Genomic DNA, 16,641 nt, shown 5'->3' with positions numbered 1-16,641 from the left:
ACTCTGCACTGGTCCGGACCTGCAGGAAGCAAACCAGGAAAGCCAAGGCTGCGATGGAACTCCAATCAGCTACAAGTATCAAGGACAGTAAAAAGTCCTTTTTCAGATATGTGGGGAGCCAGAGGTTGCAAGGGCAACATTGGACCCCTGCTAAACCAGATGGGACAACTGACAACTAACGCCCAGGAAAAAGCAAACTTGCTAAATGGGTATTTTGCATCAGTTTTCCACCAGCCCCACGGGACACCCCTGCCCACTATGGGACAGGGAGGCCCGGGTGAGGGAGATTCCTTACCCTCCATCAATGCTGACCTTGTGGAGGAACATCTTGAGGGGCTGGATACCTTCAAGTCAGCTGACCCTGACAGCTTACATCCAAGGGTACTCAAGGAGCTGGCAAGCATCATAGCTCAGCCCCTGGCATGGATCTTCGAGAACTCCTGGCACTCTGGTGAAGTGCCCCATGATTGGAAGAAGGCCAATGTGGTGCCTATCTTCAAGAAAGGGAGGAAAGTAGATCTGGCAAACTACAGGCCCATCAGCCTAATCTCTATCCCGGGGAAGGTCTTGGAAAAAATTATCAAAGAGGCCATCCTTAACATACTGGCTGATGCCAACATCCTGAGGGATAGCCAGCACGGATTTGTTGCGGGTATGTCTTGTTTGACCAATCTCATTTCCTTTTACGACCAGGTGACCCATCACCTGGACAAGGGGGAAGAGATTGATGTTGTATATCTTGACTTCAAAAAATCCTTCAATCTGGTATCCCATGATCACCTCTTGGCAAAGCTGGTCAACTGTGGCCTCAGCTTCACCACGATCCGCTGGCTGGGGAATTGGCTCCATGGTCGGACCCAGAGGGAGGTGATTGATGGAAGTCGATCATCATGGTGCCCTGTGACCAGTGCGGTCCCTCAAGGCTCTGTCCTTGGGCCTACACTATTTAATATCTTCATTAACGATGTAAACATTGGAGTCAGAAGTGGACTGGCCAAGTTTGCTGATGACGCCAAACTCTGGGGTAAAGCATCCATGACTGAGGACCGGGGGCAATCCAGGCTGACTTGACAGGCTCAGGAAATGGGCTGATGAGAACCTGATGGTGTTTAATACTGAAAATTTAAGGTTCTCCACCTTGGGAAGAAAAACCTGCAGCACGCTTATAGGTTTGGCAGTGCTACCCTGGTTAGCACTATGGACGAAAGGGACTCGGAGGTCATGACTGACCGCATGAGCCTTCAATGTGATACTGCAGCAAGTAAAGTGAGCAAAACACTGGTTTGCATCCATAGATGCTTCTGAAGCAAATCCCGGGATGTCATTCTCCCATTGTACTCGACCTTGGTGAGGCTGCAGCTGGAGTAGTGTGTCCAGTTTTGGGCCCCACAATTCAAAAAGGATGTGGAGAAGCTTGAGAGAGTGCAGAGGAAAGCCACGCGTGTGATCAGAGGTCAGGAAAACAGACCTTACAACGACAGGCTGAGAGCTATGGGACTCTTCAGCCTGGAAAAGCACAGGCTCAGGGGTGATCAGGACCTGGGGGAACATTTGTTCACCACAGCACCCCAGGGGATGTCAGGGTCAAATGGTCACAAACTCCTCTAGGACCATTTCAGGCTGGACACAAAGAACTTCTTTACAGTCCAAGCCCCCAAGGTCTGGAATAGCCTGCCCCCGGAGATGGTTCAAGCACCTACTTTGAACGCCTTCAAGAGAAATTTGGATGTGTATCTTGCTGGGATCCTGTGACCCCAGCTGACTTCCTGCCCCTGGGGCTGGGGGCTGGACTCAATGATCCTCCAGGGTCCCTTCCAGCCCTCATGTCTATGAATCTACGATGTGAGGGTCTGTCCTTGCTGGAGGGTACAAGGAGTACAGCCGCGCGCCTCTTCAGTTGTGCAGCTTGTCTCTCATCTCGAATTGCTCCAGGGAAAAAAAAGTCCCTGCAGGTTAGAAAGGCAGGTCCAGCCTGCCCTGCCAGCAGGGGCTGGGGGAGCGACAGGAAAGGTGGCAGACGGAAGTGTGACATGCCTGGGAGGGGGCTTTAAAACCGTGCGGAAAGGTTGAGGCAGAGGTTATTCCCGCCCGTCCCCCCGCTCCGGGCGCGACAGACGGTGCGCGGGCCGGCGCCCGGAGCTGACAGCGGCGCTCCCGCTCCCGCTCCTCGTGGCTCCCGCGCGCCGCACAGCGGACGAGAAGAGGCTGAGCCGCCCCCCGCCGCCGCGATCCCGGTCCCGCCCCCAGCCGCCAGGACGTCGCCTCCGCCGCCCTGCCCCGGGGCCTCAGTCTCGGCCCTGCGCCGGGGGAGGACGACGATGTCTGTGGCCGCGGGTGCGGCGGGGCGCTCGGACGAGCTGGTTTTCTACGTGAATGGGAGGAAGGTGGGTGCGGGCGGGCGGGCGCGGGGCTGGGAGCGCTCCCCTTCCCTCCCCTCCGCGCCCCCCTGCGCACCGCCTGTTCTGGCACCGGAGAGACCTCTCTAGTCCGGATCAGGGGGTGCACCCCTCCTCGGAGCAAGGGAGGCCTGCGCCTAATGGGTTTGAAGAAAGACGGGTTTAAAGAAAAGGGACAAGGAGCGGGGCAAGTGCTGAGAGAGGCAAAAAGTGGGTTGCTTAGATCCAAAGGGATAAAGAAGGCAGTTTAACCCCTCCTCTTATGTCTGCCTGCAGACAGGCTACAGGAAAATCATGTGGGTGAAATGTTGGGAATGATTTTGATCAGGTTTCTCGTAGAGCTGGTAGAAGGTAACTGCTTCTTCCTTTCCCCTCTGCAAAGCCAGTCAGCAAGGAGCAGATTGTCAGAGATGTGGGCAGGGGATTTAGGCAGGCAGCCCCTTGAAAGTTCAGGGGAGCTGGGCACCCAAGTCTCCTTTTGAAAGTGTCTTCAAGAAGTTTCTTGGACCTGTACTCTTCAATGTCATCATCAGTGACTTGCACGTGGGTGTGAAATGTACTCTTGTAGCGGGTAGGTCAGGGAAAACACATAGCACTTAGGTCATAACATAAATTGTATAAGGTTAAACATATAATGAATTCTGCAAATGTGGTCTATGTGACAAACAAAGAAGCAGCAGGTGGCATGAAGATAATGGAAGGCTGTGGTTTAACCGAAGAAAAGGTTGTTTTGAAGGCTGACTGTCTCAATTATATCTGTACAACATCCTTGATAAAGAGGAACCAGCTCCAAACCACCTTCAACTGGTGAGATAAGGGGTTACATGCTGACCAAGCAGCGCATGCCTGAAGAAAAAGCGTTCAGAAATCTTGCCCAGCAACATGAACTGTATAAAAGGGGGCAGGAGAGAGGATGACAGGGGAACTTGCTTCACCACCGAAGCCCACCTCACTCCATCAACCGATAGGTATTGGCCATCCCTATCTACAGTGCCCTTGGGATTATGTAGGTGTGTCACCTGCAAGAGTGTATGTATATGTGAATGTGTGAGTTGGTAGGGTAACACGACCTTTAATCAGCTAATGGTCTCTGATAAGTGTATAACTCCCCAGTACCCTTAGCAATAAACTGCCCCGCTGAAAAGAAACTAACTTTTCGTCATTGGTTTAATTTTTAGGTTATACCCTGTCCAAGTTTGAGGATGATACTAAATTGTGGGGTGAAGTGCACACTCCGGAGCGTAGGGAATGATTGCAGGCAGGCCTGGACAGGTTAGAAAAGTAGGCAGTACACAATAGGATGCAGTACAACAAGGACAAGTACAGAGTGCTGCACCTAGGGTGCAAAAATATCCAGCACGTCTACTGGCTGGGAAGTGACCCTCTCAGCAGCACAGAAGCGGAAAGGGATTTCGGAGTCATTGTGGACTCCAAGATGAATATAAGCCATCAGTGTGACAAAATCAAAAGCAAAGCTAACTGCACTTTATCATGCATCAGCAGATGCATGACAAATAGATCCAAGGAGGTGATACTTCCCCCTATGCGGCATTGATCAGACTGCAGTTGGAGTACTGCGTCCAGTTTTGGGCGCCATACTTTAAGAAGGATGTGGATAGCATCAAGAGGGTTCAGAGGAGGGCCACTCGTATGGTTAGGGGCTTACTGGACAAGCCCTATGAGGAGAGACTGAGGGACCTGGACCTTTTCAGCCTCTGCAAGAGAAAGCTGAGAGGTGATCTTGTGGCCGCCTACAAATTCATTAGGGGGTGCAGCAAGGGATCGGAGATGCTCTGTTCACCAGGGTGTCTCTTGGGGTAACAAGGAACAATGGACACAAACTGACAGAGAGCATATTTAGGCTAGATATCAGGAAAAACTTCACGGTAAGGGTGGCCAAAATCTGGAATGGGCTTCCAAGGGAGATGGTGCTCTCCACTACCTTGGGGGTCTTTAAGAGAAGGCTGGATAGGCATCTGGCTGTGGTCATCTGACCCCAGCACTCTTTCCTGCCCAGGGCAGGGGGTTGGACTCAATGATCTGTTGAGGTCCCTTCCGACCCTAGAATCTATGAATCTAAGTTCTTAAGTGCAAAAAAAAATACTGAAGAAAGACGGCATTTAATTTGAAATGGACTCTTTCTTAAACCTTGCAACACCCTGAAAAGGTAGGGAAATGTGTTACTAGTGGAAATGGAAAATAAAACCAAAGAAGTGAGAAACAGGCAGCTGATCTGAAAGCAGGTGGTGTCAAAGAAAATAGTAATCTAAACCATCTAATAGGCTAAATTAATCTTTAAGGTTTAGCAGATAATGAGATAAAAATTCCTCTAATCAGACAGGATTATACTTTTGTTCTATGTAGTTTGATATTTTGCCTCTGTCAGAGGCCGGTGCAGAATGAAAATTATATTTAGTCAGTGTATTTAGTGCCATGTGACAGACAGCTTTCCTGACCTTCACCAGAATGCAGTTTTCTGTGCATAAGGGTAAGATTTTTCTTACCTCACTGTGATATGTCCTTGTAATAGCTGGTTGAAAATATGTTGGAGCTTCAATTACAGCCAACCCATTTGAGAGTACAGTTGAGAAGACTGTAATTTGACTATGATGAATGGTTAATAAAATAAAACTAGGAAGAAGGTAATCCTTGCCATTTTCCTGGTCAGTAGTCTCCCCTCTAGTGTTCATCCCAGGCCAGGTTTTAAACTGTTATCAATAACGGGTACATCTATACGTGCACAGTTATGTGAAAGTTACCACACAGTACGGGTGCACATCTACATGTGCATGCCTGTACTGTGCAGTAACTATGGCGGCTTTGTTACTGCGCAGTAAGGTGCTTGTAGACATCTTACTATACCGTAACACTGTATGTAGACTGACTTGGAAGAAACTTTTCTCCCAAATGGGTGCGCACACTGCGCTATAATGCCTACATGTGTAGACGCTGATCTAAAAACCACTTACTGCACAGTAAATGCATGTGTAGACATGCCCAATGAGTACCTTCTTACATGCTGTAGAAGACTTCCCACAACTGTAATTTAATACCTGTCATTAGTAAACCTTCAACCAAGAAAAGACTCTCTGCCCCCTCCTTCACGATCTTCATAAATCTGAGAGTTCTCCCTATTGTTTTGTATCTCCATATACATGGTCCTGCTTCTACTACCTTCAGGGGACCTTAGGCGTGGATTGTCTTCCCCCTAGCTCCATGGGTTAAAAATAAGATACCTTAGCAGTTGGACAAAAATTTGTCTGGGATGGTTTAGGCAGGGATGTTCCTACCTTGAGCAGGAGTTTGAACTAGATGGCCCCTGGAGGTCCTTTCCAGCCCTATTTTGCTATGATTCTGTGATTCCTTGTTAGAAACAGGTCTGTCTATCAGTCGCACAAAAATTTCCAGAGGAAGCCAAAACTATCATGGGGTCTTTAGCCAATTAGTGCATTTCTGTTCAGTGGAGGAGGGTTTTCTTCTGGGCACATCCATGGCATGCATAACAGAAGTAGCATGGACAGCCTCTGTGTGTAAGGAAGGAAATAAGCAGCACAGCATCAGATGGGCAAGGAAGGATGAAGCAGAGCAGGAGACTTGGCACAGGGAAAGCAGAAAGCAGAGCAGCAGATGAGACAGGAGAAGCAGATTGGAGTGGCACTCAAGGAGGATGCGGGGCTAATTTGTGTCATGCCTGCCAAAAAAGTTGGCTCCCACTGCCTTAAAGGATAAGCCTTGATTGCTTTTCTAACACCTTGTATTTCACTTTCCATTACAGACAGTAGAGAAGAATGCTGATCCTGAGCAAATGCTATTATCTTACCTAAGAAAGAGATGTATCCTTTTCTTCTTCACATATTTAAAGCAATATTCTGCAGATATTTTTCACCACTGATGATTATTAGAGCCTGATAAAGATAGTTGGATTGGCCTTTGAAGCAAAGTCAAATGACCATACTAAATTACTATCCCTTTTAAGAATCGAATACTCTTCAGTGGTCTGCTGTATTTTTTATATCTAGAACAAGGGCAAATTCCATTAGTCTATAAAAATGGACTTAATGTTATCTCCACTCTTCCAGGACTCGTTTAGCAGTTAGAGCATGTTCCTGAGTCACGCTGTCTGTTTGTGTACCTAATCTGAACACCAAATTTCTGTGACACTTTGGGAAGGTTACTCAACCTCTTTGTGTCCCTGTACTTTTTGTAAGGTGAGAATAATAGATCTCTTATCATTTGTGCAGGGCTTTAACATCCTTCAGTGGGAATGTTATATAAGTGCAGAGTATTGCAAAATAGCAGGGGTGCTGTAGTACTTGGAGTGATTTAGGCCAGATGTCCTAATTTTTTGGATAGGAGGCTAAATTTTTATGGGGGTTGGTACATTAGACCATTGTTAATGTACCAACCATTGTTAATGTACCAAGTGTTTATGAGTAAGTGAGTGTGAAAAGTGGTAGTAAGGAGACTGCATCCCAAAATGTGTTTGCATTACCTAAGGAGTTGGATAGTTTATTTGTACTGTTCTGTAGTTGAGCTGGCAAAAATAATGAAGCTGTGCAACACTGCTCTTTAATCATTCCTGAGGAAGGGTTGGCAGTGTATAGATTAGCGAAGTGTGAAGGGAGGATTCAGCTTTACTTTACTTCTGAACTAAAGTGACACTCCAGAATGTTATCAGAAACCATGATGCTGCTAGAAGTGCCATCTTTTGCGTAAGCTGCAAAACTGATGTCTTGATCTCTAGGACAGGGCATTAGAAATGCAGTGGCATTCTGGGGAAGAGTAGTTTCAAAATTCCATTCAAATCAATCCGCCCACTGGGCTACCTGGTTATACTTCAGCTGTACTTTCCTGTAAAAATGAGTGAAGTGAAGGGCACTTGTGTGAATGCAAGAACATAAGATACAGGATCTGAGAGGTAGGCTGGGAGGGAGGTCAGAACCTAGAAGAGGAGGATGAGAAGTTAAAACTTGATGTAGCATGTCAGGGGGAGCCAATGAAGAAAACTGGAGGCTTTCAAAGCACTGCTTGAGGAGCACAAATTCTAGTCTTTCACTGAACCTCTACTTTTGGAAATTGTTCTGGTTGTACATAAGAATCAAAATATGACAGTCACTTTGCAGCTTATGATGACATTCAGATGCTGTATAGTTTTGCATTTGGAATTCTAATATTTTACAATTCCAGAATAAATTCCGAGCACTGTTGTACGTTAACTTCAGTAGCAACTACTTGGAAAATCTTGTCCTTGAGGACTAATGCATCAATTGAGTAAAATACTTGACAACATGCTTAAGTCTCTTTAGGAGATTTGGACCATAAATCTTTCCTCACATTTTTCAGTGAAGTACTGAGTTGGAATTAAATATATAAGCACTGTAGAATACCTGCTGCTGTTTTTATCCCAACAGTGTGTTTACATTTTGTGGGCTTGCTCTTGCTTTCAAAGGAAGTCAGCATCAAATTTCCATTGCCTTAGGTGGGAGCTGTTTTTTAATTTTGGTCTTATGATAATTGCAGGTTTCAACTCCTGTAAAAATCAGTGCCATATATGTGAGCTGTGGCACTAACTCAGTTACATATTCCACGTGTATTTCCTTCAAAAGAAAATTGTTCTCAAGCTTTATACATTGTGATGAACTGTTGGGAGCAGAGCAGCTGCCAAAATGAGACATTATATACCTGTGGACTTTTTATTTCCTTAATTGCAGTTGTTTCAGTCCGTCTCACAGGAACTAAGTACAGCTGTGGTGGAGGGGGCTGTGGTGCCTGCACTGTGATGATATCAACATATGAACCACTTTCCAAGAAGATTTTGTATCCTTAACAAAAGATGTGTAAACTCTGTTGAATTTTGTGACATTTTAAAAAAGAAATTTGATTTCTGCTTACTGAAACAAATAGGTATATTTAAAAACAAAAGGTAGTAAGTTTTCCTTGTGTAGCACTGCAGAAGCTTTGTAAAATGGTTACTTAATAATAGCATAGATGTTGAGACAAAGTTCAGTAAGTGGAGCAAACTGTGCATTCAGGCACGTTATAAACTAGTTGAAGTTCCTATGTCCAAATGCAGTATTTGGTCACTGGTCAGTGAAATTTTGCAAACACCTTCAACAACTGCAGTTTTTGGAGCATGACAACCACTATCAAGAACTATTGCTGACTGAGAGTAGTGCTTCAGTGGTTGATTAAGTAGCAGGGCTCTTGACAGCCCATCCTATGATGGAAGTCATTGGTGGCTAATCTTCTGTTATGGACTTTGGAGGGTGCAGTATGATGAAGAGGAGAAAAGGTTACCCTTTAGGGTAACCTTTTCTCCTCTTCATCATACTGCACTAGCTGTAGCACATACTGCACCACTGTAACTAGCTTTTCACAAAATTTTAATTTGGAGCAGTTTTCCATTGTTAACATTGCACAGAATAATTTTGTTACGTGGGAGGGAAAAGTTTAATTAAAATGAAATTAAAGTTAAATTTAAAATTAATTTAATGTTTGCTTTTTATTAAAATGGTATATGCATTTCATGTTCTATTTGTAAGTGTATCATGGTTTAATATAAATATCAAAATCAAAACAAAATGAATTAACCGATACTGTTGAAATGAAACATATCAGTGATTTTGATAGAAAATGTTTTGATGGTGCTGAAAAACTGCTGGAAACTTCATTTCATGGTAAATTTTGAAATGTTGCTATTTCAAAGCAATTCTGAATTTCCCATGGTTCAGAAATTCTGGTTACCATCCAGTGTCATCTACCAGGGGTAATATTTGTTCTTTGACTGTTTGGCATGCAAAGAGCCTCCCTTATCCTCTCCCCTGCTGTGTGCTTAGAGCCCAGTTATAAATAGAAATAGTAGAGAGGAATTATATGACAGAAAGGGTAAGGTATTTCATATCCATGGCCTGTAGAATGGTAGCCTGAAATGTTGCGCAGATGCTCTATAACTGCAATGGTTGTGGCCCCATGACTAGACAAGTGACTCCAACAGTATGAATAAAGTTACAACTGGTAGGTTTCCCCTTTTATTGAGTATTGCTTAAGATGTTGATGGGTGCTTTACAGAAACTGGAAACTTTATCTTCATTTTCCACAGTACGGTTAAACTATTTTTAAAGTCTTTTATTCTCCTTACAATCCAAAGACATTTTTCTGCCAATGCCTGCTTATTACCCATATGTTCTCTGCACGGTGCTGCAGTCACCACTGTAGAAGGTGTTGGAAGCCCAAAAACCAGGATTCATCCAGTTCAGGTGAGGGCTTGCCATTAGGAGTAAATGGATTTCTTCCTTTCGTTTATTCCTGTATGTCACTGGATGGCTTGGCAATGTTGTTACAGCAATAGTTTTCAACCTGTGATCCATGGACCCATTGGGGTCCTGTCTAAGGAGTCTGTGAAAGATGACTTTGATCAATCAAAAGTATGTGAATACCCATGTTTACAATACAAAGGGGTCTGCACCCCCCTTTAAAAAAATGTAGGGGTCCTCAAATGAAAAAAGGTTGATGCTCTAACACAGTTTAGGATATTGGAGAAAACTGTGCTTGTTGTTCTCTGTCCAGGGCCCTAATAGGCAGTCTAGTCTGTGCTGATTGCTTTGGGAGCCACGCTTGTTTGGAACTTTGACTGGCAGCCTTAACCCGACTAATGACTCCAGTTGGCCACTGTCTTGGCCTCCTGATTGGCAGCTGAGAGTGCAGCTTCCCATTTTAGTTCCAGCTGTGGCAACAGATTCCAGGCCAGCCAACAGTTCCTGCTAAAATTCTGTCCTGGCAAGCCTGCGTGACATAGTACTCCTGGTTTCCTGACTCTGCTTGCTCTGTTCTTGGGCTGTGGCTTCTGGATTTTCTCTTGGTTTGGTAATTTTGCCTCTGTCTCCTGAACTTTGACTCAGCTTGTGATTCATACCTTGCCCCTCAGACTTCCCTTGGATCTGGCAACTTCATATCTCTGTTTCCTGACCCCAGATTTGCCCTGTGTTTCAGACCCTGCCCTGGTCTCTGGCTCTCATCTGGTAGCCTAACCACTAGGCAAGACTGCCTACAGCCTGATCCATTTCATTCTCATTGATAAAACATAACTGAGTATTCTGGATTTTTAAACTGATTCTACAGTGAAATTCAAAATAAGTAATAGACTAGACAAGAAAGCTGAGCATCACTGACTCATGTTGTCACTGGGACATGGCAGTGCTGAATTCAGCAGCACCTACCCTTGCAGCTCCTGCAGGATTAAACCCTTAAGCTAGCACTGATCCTCTTCCTCCTCCCTGAGTGCTGCTCCAATCCCCTCCTGCTCCCCAGGTACTGCCCTAACTCCCATCACTGTCCTCACTCCTCTTTAACTTGATGTCTAGAGCTTGCATGCCTAACACACCAGCAGCTCATGACATTGTGGCATGAATGCTGTGGGTTGGCCACCACTGGTTTAGGTATAATTGATCCTGACTTTGGGGCAGAGAAGTGCTAGATGATTTCCTGAGGTCCCTTCTAACCTTATTTTCTATGATATTATGGTTGTGAAAGGTCAGGCATTTTTTTGATGTGCCAGTAAAAAAATGACTTCCTTCTGTTTTAAACCTGCTTCTTGATAATTTGTGTGCTGTCCACTTATATTCTGAGTCCTAATGAATAGTAATAGCTTTAAAAGTGAATGAAAAGGGAACTTTATTAATACAGCATTTAAAAGCAGAGCATGCTGCCCTGTTTCATTCCAGGAAAGGCTGGCCAAGTGCCATGGTTCTCAGTGTGGCTTCTGCACCCCTGGAATGGTGATGTCCATGTATGCTTTGCTCAGAAACCACCTGGAGCCCTCCATGGAGCAGATAACTGCAGCTCTGGCTGGTGAGTTTTCTCATCTGAAAATCATTTGGAATTGTAAGTATCTTCTTGGTCCACATTTGCTGTTGGATACTCTGCACATGTGGGTCTGACTCATAGCTTCTCTACAGAAGCTTCTCTACAGCCATGCACATAGCTTCTCTACAGAAATTCAAAATGTTTTTGCTAGTAGTATCCGGTTGGGGCCACAGGTTCCATCATGCTACTTCCTCCTGTTGGCATAAAGGACAGAGTGGCCCCAATCATCACTATTATACTAATTGTTGCTACTGTTTTACAGCTTTTTTCCCTCATACAGTTTCCTCCGTACAGCTCATGGATGAAAATAATAATCACAACAGGTTTAGTTTAGTTAGAGCCAGTCCCAGGGTTCAGCTGTATTACAGAACCTGAGTCCCAAGGCTCTAAATCAGTGGTGCTCAGTCTTTTTGTGTGTGGGGTGGAATGGGCAATGCCTGGTCCCTCCGCAAGCTGGATCCAGCTGGTAGACCCAATCCAGCACCTAGGATGAGCGTGCCAGGACAGGGGGGTAGTGCAGCCCTGATCCAGCCTTGCACGGAAAGGGGAGTTGACCTGGCCCTGTAGGGGGAGAGGGCATGACCCCACTTCAGTCCAGCCCTGCCAGGGTAGGGGGCATAGTTTGACCCCAATCAGGTTGGAAGGGGAGGAAGGAGGGTTGGCCCAGCCCCAGGGTGTGGGGGGCATGGCCTGGCTTGAAACCAGCTGCTCAAGGGTGGGGCCCAGTCCCACTGGGAGAAGGAGGGAAATGGCCAAGCTCCAGTCTGGCCATTCAGGGGCAGGTTCATGGCCTACCTCTGACCTGCTGTGCAGGGCTTGGGATTTTGGCAGCATGGCACTATTAACTGCCACTGCTTCACTGCTTTCCTGCCACCAAATTTCCTGACACATGGGGATCCCCGCAGGCTGGTCTAAGACTCTATAGACCGCATTTAGCCTATAGGCCGGAGGTTGGACACCCCTGCTCTAAATCATTTCCTTCTTGTAAAGGAGTAATCATTGCCTCATTTCATAGTCATATAATTGTAGGATTGGAAGTGGCCTTGAGGGTCATCTAAACCCATCCACAAATGCAGGATTCTGTATTCCTAATCCCAGATTTATGCCTGCCCCACATCTTCATGAAAACTTCCAATGTAGATTCTATAACTCCCATAGGCAGCTTGTTTAATCATCCTATGGCTCTTATAACTGAGGTTTTTTCCTGAGATTTGTTCTGAATATGCTTTATTACAGTTTACATCCATTGGCATATGTCCTGCCCTGTGTTTCAGGGAGAACAGTGAACAGTTGTTCCTCTTCTTTTTTCTATGGAAGTCTTTCAAATACTAGAAAACTTCAATATGTCCACTCCTTCATCTATTTTTCTTGAAAATGAACATAAATAGTGCTGAGCCCTTATTCATGTGTTGCTTGCCTATGGACCCTCTCTAGTTTCTCCAAATCCTACTTTAACATATGGTAGCCAATACTGGATGCAGTACTCAAGGTAAAATCTAACCAGTGCCACGTAGAATAGTACTAGCACCTTCTATTCTTTTGTATACAAACTGAATTTGGATCTGTGCCCACCCCTGCTCCACTAGGCGCTCTTGTGCGGCCTTAGCCTGGACTATCGATCAAGCCTGTCCTGGGCTTGCGAGTAGACCCCAAAGACTACCCCGGCTGACGTCAGGGGACCCCCTTAACTCGTCTGCCTCGACTTTGAATGGTACCTTAGTGGAGAGGTTCCCCTTCGAGGCAGCCTCCAGGGTCATCATGCCTCCCGGTGGGCACTCACGGGGCTCCGACGTCCCCTACACCCCGGCCCATCACCACCTTAGGTTGCAGGTCTTCTGGCCCTTTGGTGTCCTTGGCTCCACCCGACTTCTCCCAGTGGCCCTCCAGCCACACGTCAGTGTCTTCAGGTCACGACTCGATGTGCAGACTTCAAGGCCCTTGGACCTGGATCCCACTAACCCGTATCCCTAGCACCCTATCCCAACCACCCTGTGACTTAGTGTGGAATTCCCACCACCATGACAGCCGAAGCAATGCGGCCAGTGGGCCAGGAGGCCATGAAGAGTGCCCTTAGCCTGTGGGCCCCGTGGATCCCCTGTGCCTAGGTGCCCAGCCCCGGTTGCTTGCCCCACTTGGGTATGGAGTCCCAGCCAATTATCCTTGGGCTGTAGTGGGGTCTGTCCGCCGTTTATCCCATCCCTGCTTGGGGTCTTCTGCCGCACCCCGCAGTGGTACCCGATGGGGTTCCCGTCGGCCACGCCCCTATTACCTCCTCTCCAGGACTTCCCTGCCGGCTTGCCAGTTGACACCTCCATCGGCTTGCCCGTCACTGCCTCTGCCGGTTCTGTAACCAGCCCCTCTGCTGGTGCAACTGCTGGTGCAACTGCTGGCTCTGCTGCAGGTGTTGCTGCTGGTGCCTCTGCCGGCTCCGCTGCTGGCTCCTCTGCAGGCTTCGCTGTCGGCTCCTCCTCCGGCGTCACTGCCAGCTTTGCTGCAGGCTCTGCTGTCGGCGTTGCTGCCGACTCTGCTGTTGGCTTCGCTGCAGGCTCTGTTGTCGGTGTTGCTGCCAACTCCGCTGTCGGCTCTGCTGCTGGCTCTGCTGTCGAAGCCTTCCCAGGCTCCGCCCCCAGCTTCCCGCGCTGCCTGACACAGCAGTTGCGTCCCTTGGGGTGTGGGCTTCCCCCTCAAGCCTCCGCTCGTCTGCCGCCCTCCTGCACCCTCGGGGCCACTTTTTATCTCTGCCGGGTGGCGTCTCCAGCTGACGCCGCCCGGCCCCAGCTGAATATAAGTGCGGCTGATGAACTGTGTTGGTGGTTTCGCCGCGCGCATTTCTTCCTGCTTTTCGGACCCTGCAGAAGGTAAGTGGGGCTTTCTTTTTGCTTTGGCTTGGGGTCCTCCTGTAACCCCAGCTCCCCTGGGACACAATCCCCCCCCTCGAGATGCCTTGGGGCGCCCTGGTATCTTTTCCCTGAGTCGTACCTGGTGGGCTGATGAGCCCCTTAGTTTGACATTCCACTTCTCCGGCCTGATCTTCGCCTTCGCACCTAGATAGAAAATCCGCCACCGTATTATTATTTCCTGGTTGGTGTATTATCTGGAATTTATAAGGCTGAAGGGCCAATGCCCATCGGGTAATCCGGGTGTTGTTGGTCTTGGCTGTGCTTAGCCATCTTAGGGGAGCATGGTCCGTCACCAGTTTAAACTCCTGGCCCATTAAATAGTATCTAAAGTGGTCCACTGCCCACCGAATTGCCAAGCATTCTCATTCTATCGTTGCATACCTCTTCTCCGCTGGTAACAGCTTGCAGCTGGCGTATGCCACAGGCCTCTCGATATCTCCTTCCTTCTGGGTGAGGACGGCACCCACTGCCGTCTCCGAGGCGTCGGTCTGTAAAATAAAGGATTTCTTGAAGTCGGGTGTGTATTATAACATCCTCACATAGTGCCCGTTTCAACCTCTCAAAACTTTGTGTCATCTCTTCCGTCCATCTTACTATCCCAGTTCTCCGCCCTTTAAGTGCCTCCGTCAGGGGTGTTGCCAATTCTGAGAAGTGGGGCACAAATCTCCGATAATAATTGGTCAGATCTAAGAATGACCGGAGCTGGCGACAATTTTGGGGGGCTGTAAAGTTTCGTATGATCTCTACCTTGTCTACCAGGGGTCTAATTGTGCCCCTACCGACCAAAAACCCTAAATATTTTGTCTCCTTTTGGGCCAGGGCACATTTCTGAGGGTTTGCCATGAGGCCCGCGTGCTTCAGTTCTGAAAGGATGGCCCTAAGGGCTCTCTTATGTTGTGCCCAGGTCTGGGAGTATATGACGATGTCGTCTATGTATGCAGCTGCGTACTCAGCATGGGGCACTAAGATCTGATCCATCAAGCATTGGAAAGTCACAGCAGCTCCATTCAGCCCGAAGGGCATTCTGACGAATTCATAGAGCTCCCACAGGGTACTGAATGCTGTCTTTGGTTGGTCTTCCGGGGCCACTGGGATTTGCCAATGCGCTTTCGCAAGGTCCAGGGTAGATATGTACTGCACATCTCCTATTCTCTATTAATTCTGCCACTTGGGGCATGGGGAATGCATCGAAGACTGCCAAGGCATTCAACCATCTGTAGTCGATACAAAGTCTCAGCGATCCATCCGGTTTATGTACCAGAACCAGAGGACTCCTCCAGGGGCTTCTTGAAGGCGGAATTATTCCTCGCTTCAACATCGAGTCCACCTCTTCGCGCACAGCTTTTAGGAGATGGTGGGGAATAGGCCTCCACCTTTCTCTTACTATTGCCCACGGCGGGGTCTTTATAGTGTGGACAGCGTTCCGAACCCAGCCAGGCTCTTTGCGGAATATCTCTCGGAACTCTCCTATCAGCCCTAGCATTTCCTTCCTCTGTGACGCGAACAACTCCTCCCCGACTCTGACAAAGGTTCCTTCCTCAGAGGGCGCAGTCCCTATCCTTAACCCCTGAGGCCCCAGATCCTCCTTATCGGCCTCTGAAAAGGTGACCCACCCTTCGGGTTCTTGCCATTCTCGAAGCAGGTTTACGTGGAAAATTTGTTTCTCTTGAAGATGGCCGGGCCTATGTACCTCATAGTCCACTGGCCCGACCCGCCAGAGTATCTCAAATGGCCCTTGCCACTGAGTCAAGAACTTACTCATAGACGTAGGGAGAAGTACCAACACCCTCTGTCCCAGTTCAAACACCAGCTCCTTGGTGCGGCCGTCGTATTTCTCTTTCTGTCGGGCCTGTGCTTCCCCCAGATTCTCGCGGGCTAGGTCTCGGGCCATCCTTATCCTCTGCTGGAATTCCTGTTGATATGTCTCTGGGTCTTGAACAGGCCCGCTGTCTCGTTCCCTTTCCTCCCTCAGGATTTATAACAGGCCCCTGGGACCTGCTCCTAAAACTAGCTCAAATGGATAAAACTTTGTAGAGTCTTGAGGGGTGTCTCTGAGGGTAAACAATACCAAGGGTAGAAGGAGATCCCATTTCCAGGGGTCACTTTGAATGCAGCGTCTCAATATTCACTTTATTGTTCCATTTAGGCGTTCCATGCAGTACAGCAATGATTCACAACCAGGGTGCCACAGCACCCTGGGGTGCCTTGATCCTTTCAAGTATGCCATAGGGTGCCACACAATGTTAGCACTGTCTCGTGTTGAAACACAATTCCTGTGATAAAGCCAGAGATTTCAAATAGAAATCCATAGTGTTAAAAACATTCTGATCTGTTGTGGCTTTTCTGAATTATTTACAACAGAAATAATTTTCTGTTATCATAGAAAATTAGGGTTGAAAGGGACCTCAGGAAGTCATCTAGTCAAACCTTCTGCTCAAAGCAGGACCATCCCCAACTAGATGACTCCAACCAGGGCTTTATTT

General features: G+C 47.4%; 1 protein-coding gene across 4 annotated transcripts in view; it reads left to right on the top strand.

The window, feature by feature from the left end:
* Positions 1-2,164: 2,164 nt before the first annotated feature.
* LOC102558050 (aldehyde oxidase) overlaps positions 2,165-16,641 on the top strand; it is an 82,568-nt gene continuing 68,091 nt past the window's right edge. For 2 of the 4 annotated variants that reach the window (XR_009462073.1, XM_019492224.2), the window contains exons 1-5: positions 2,165-2,384; positions 6,172-6,229; positions 8,117-8,213; positions 9,544-9,652; positions 11,117-11,243. Coding sequence is in view for 3 of the 4 variants with exons in the window: in XM_019492224.2 (XP_019347769.1) it covers positions 2,319-2,384; positions 6,172-6,229; positions 8,117-8,213; positions 9,544-9,652; positions 11,117-11,243 (457 nt within the window). In the remaining variant the exon portion in view is untranslated. Of the gene's footprint in view, positions 2,385-2,454; positions 3,365-6,171; positions 6,230-8,116; positions 8,214-9,543; positions 9,653-11,116; positions 11,244-16,641 lie in introns of those variants that run through there. The other 2 variants (XM_014594315.3, XM_019492225.2) reach the window with 2 other exon arrangements.

This window comes from Alligator mississippiensis, chromosome 4 (assembly GCF_030867095.1).
Source record: "Alligator mississippiensis isolate rAllMis1 chromosome 4, rAllMis1, whole genome shotgun sequence".
Classification (NCBI taxonomy): Eukaryota; Metazoa; Chordata; order Crocodylia; family Alligatoridae; genus Alligator; species Alligator mississippiensis.
The sequence above is the reverse complement of the archived record's forward strand: the minus strand, read 5'-3'. Positions and strand labels throughout refer to the sequence as shown.